The 1,123-nt window shown below is 36.7% G+C and overlaps 1 protein-coding gene across 1 annotated transcript; it reads right to left on the reverse strand.

The window, feature by feature from the left end:
- Positions 1-430: 430 nt before the first annotated feature.
- On the reverse strand, positions 431-900 carry SARC_16880 (hypothetical protein; the record flags this gene model as incomplete). Its single annotated transcript, XM_014289017.1, has 1 exon — positions 431-900. A coding segment is annotated over one exon (470 nt), but the record flags the coding sequence as incomplete, so codon positions are not given.
- Positions 901-1,123: the final 223 nt, after the last annotated feature.

Below are 1,123 nucleotides of genomic sequence, written 5' to 3' on the forward strand. Positions count from 1 at the left end.
ATNTGTGTGTGTGTGTGTGTGTGTGTGTGTGTGTGTATATATATAATAGTTATACAATACATATACAATTATATATTATATATATATATATATATTATATAATAATATAATAATAAGAATAATAATATTAATTATGATTGTAGTAATAATAATAATAATAATAATAACACATATATATATATATATATATATATATACGTAGCGTGGAGAAGTTATGTTCATATGTGAGTTCCACAGTATACAACTATATCGTGCGACGGCGGCATCTCATAAAATAGCCAAAGCTACGCATCATCCACACCCTATAATCAAATCAGCCTATTCCGTTAACATATTATATCACGTGTTCCCTGACACACCTCGTGCATAGCCTAGAATACATATGAACATATTCAGTGCTACATGTGTGGAGGTCTGTTCAATGACTCACCTGCAGCGTAGCCGCACTCACAGCGGGCGGCGCCGGGCCGTAGGAAGGCATCTGCTGTGCAAAGTACAGGCGTTGGTATATGTTGTTTGCATTTGCGTTTGCCTTGCTGGGCGTATCCGTTAACGTTAACGCATCTTCTCGCGATGCTGTGTCATCGGCTGCTGCCTTAGATGTACTTTGTTGCGTTGGTGTGGTACCGTTGTCAGACTGTTGTGCGTCTTGCGCGTGCTGTGTCCGTGGCTGTGCTGTGACTTCCTCGGCTGTGGGGCTTGTCTTTGGCGCAGGCGTGTTTGACCTTGACTTCTCAGGTGTGTGCATTGGTACACTCTCGCTGTTATCTGATGTCTTTGGTATTGGTGTTGTGGTATCATTTCGCATGGTGTTTTGGTCAGTTGAGGGTGCTGCTTCTGACAGTGTGCTGTCCAGTTGCTCTAAGCTCTTTGTGACCGCCTTGGCAGCAGGTCCGTCTCCTGAGAGAGTACGAGAGAAGTTATAAGCAAGTTGCATGGTGGTGAGATGTCAGAGGTTAATATATATATATATATATATATATATATATATATATATATGTATATATATATATTATATCGATCTATATATATATATATATATATATATATATATATATATATATATATATATATATATATATATATATATATATATATATATATATATATACGTATATATATA

Source organism: Sphaeroforma arctica (assembly GCF_001186125.1).
Source record: "Sphaeroforma arctica JP610 unplaced genomic scaffold supercont1.9122, whole genome shotgun sequence".
In the NCBI taxonomy this organism is placed as follows: domain Eukaryota; class Ichthyosporea; order Ichthyophonida; genus Sphaeroforma; species Sphaeroforma arctica.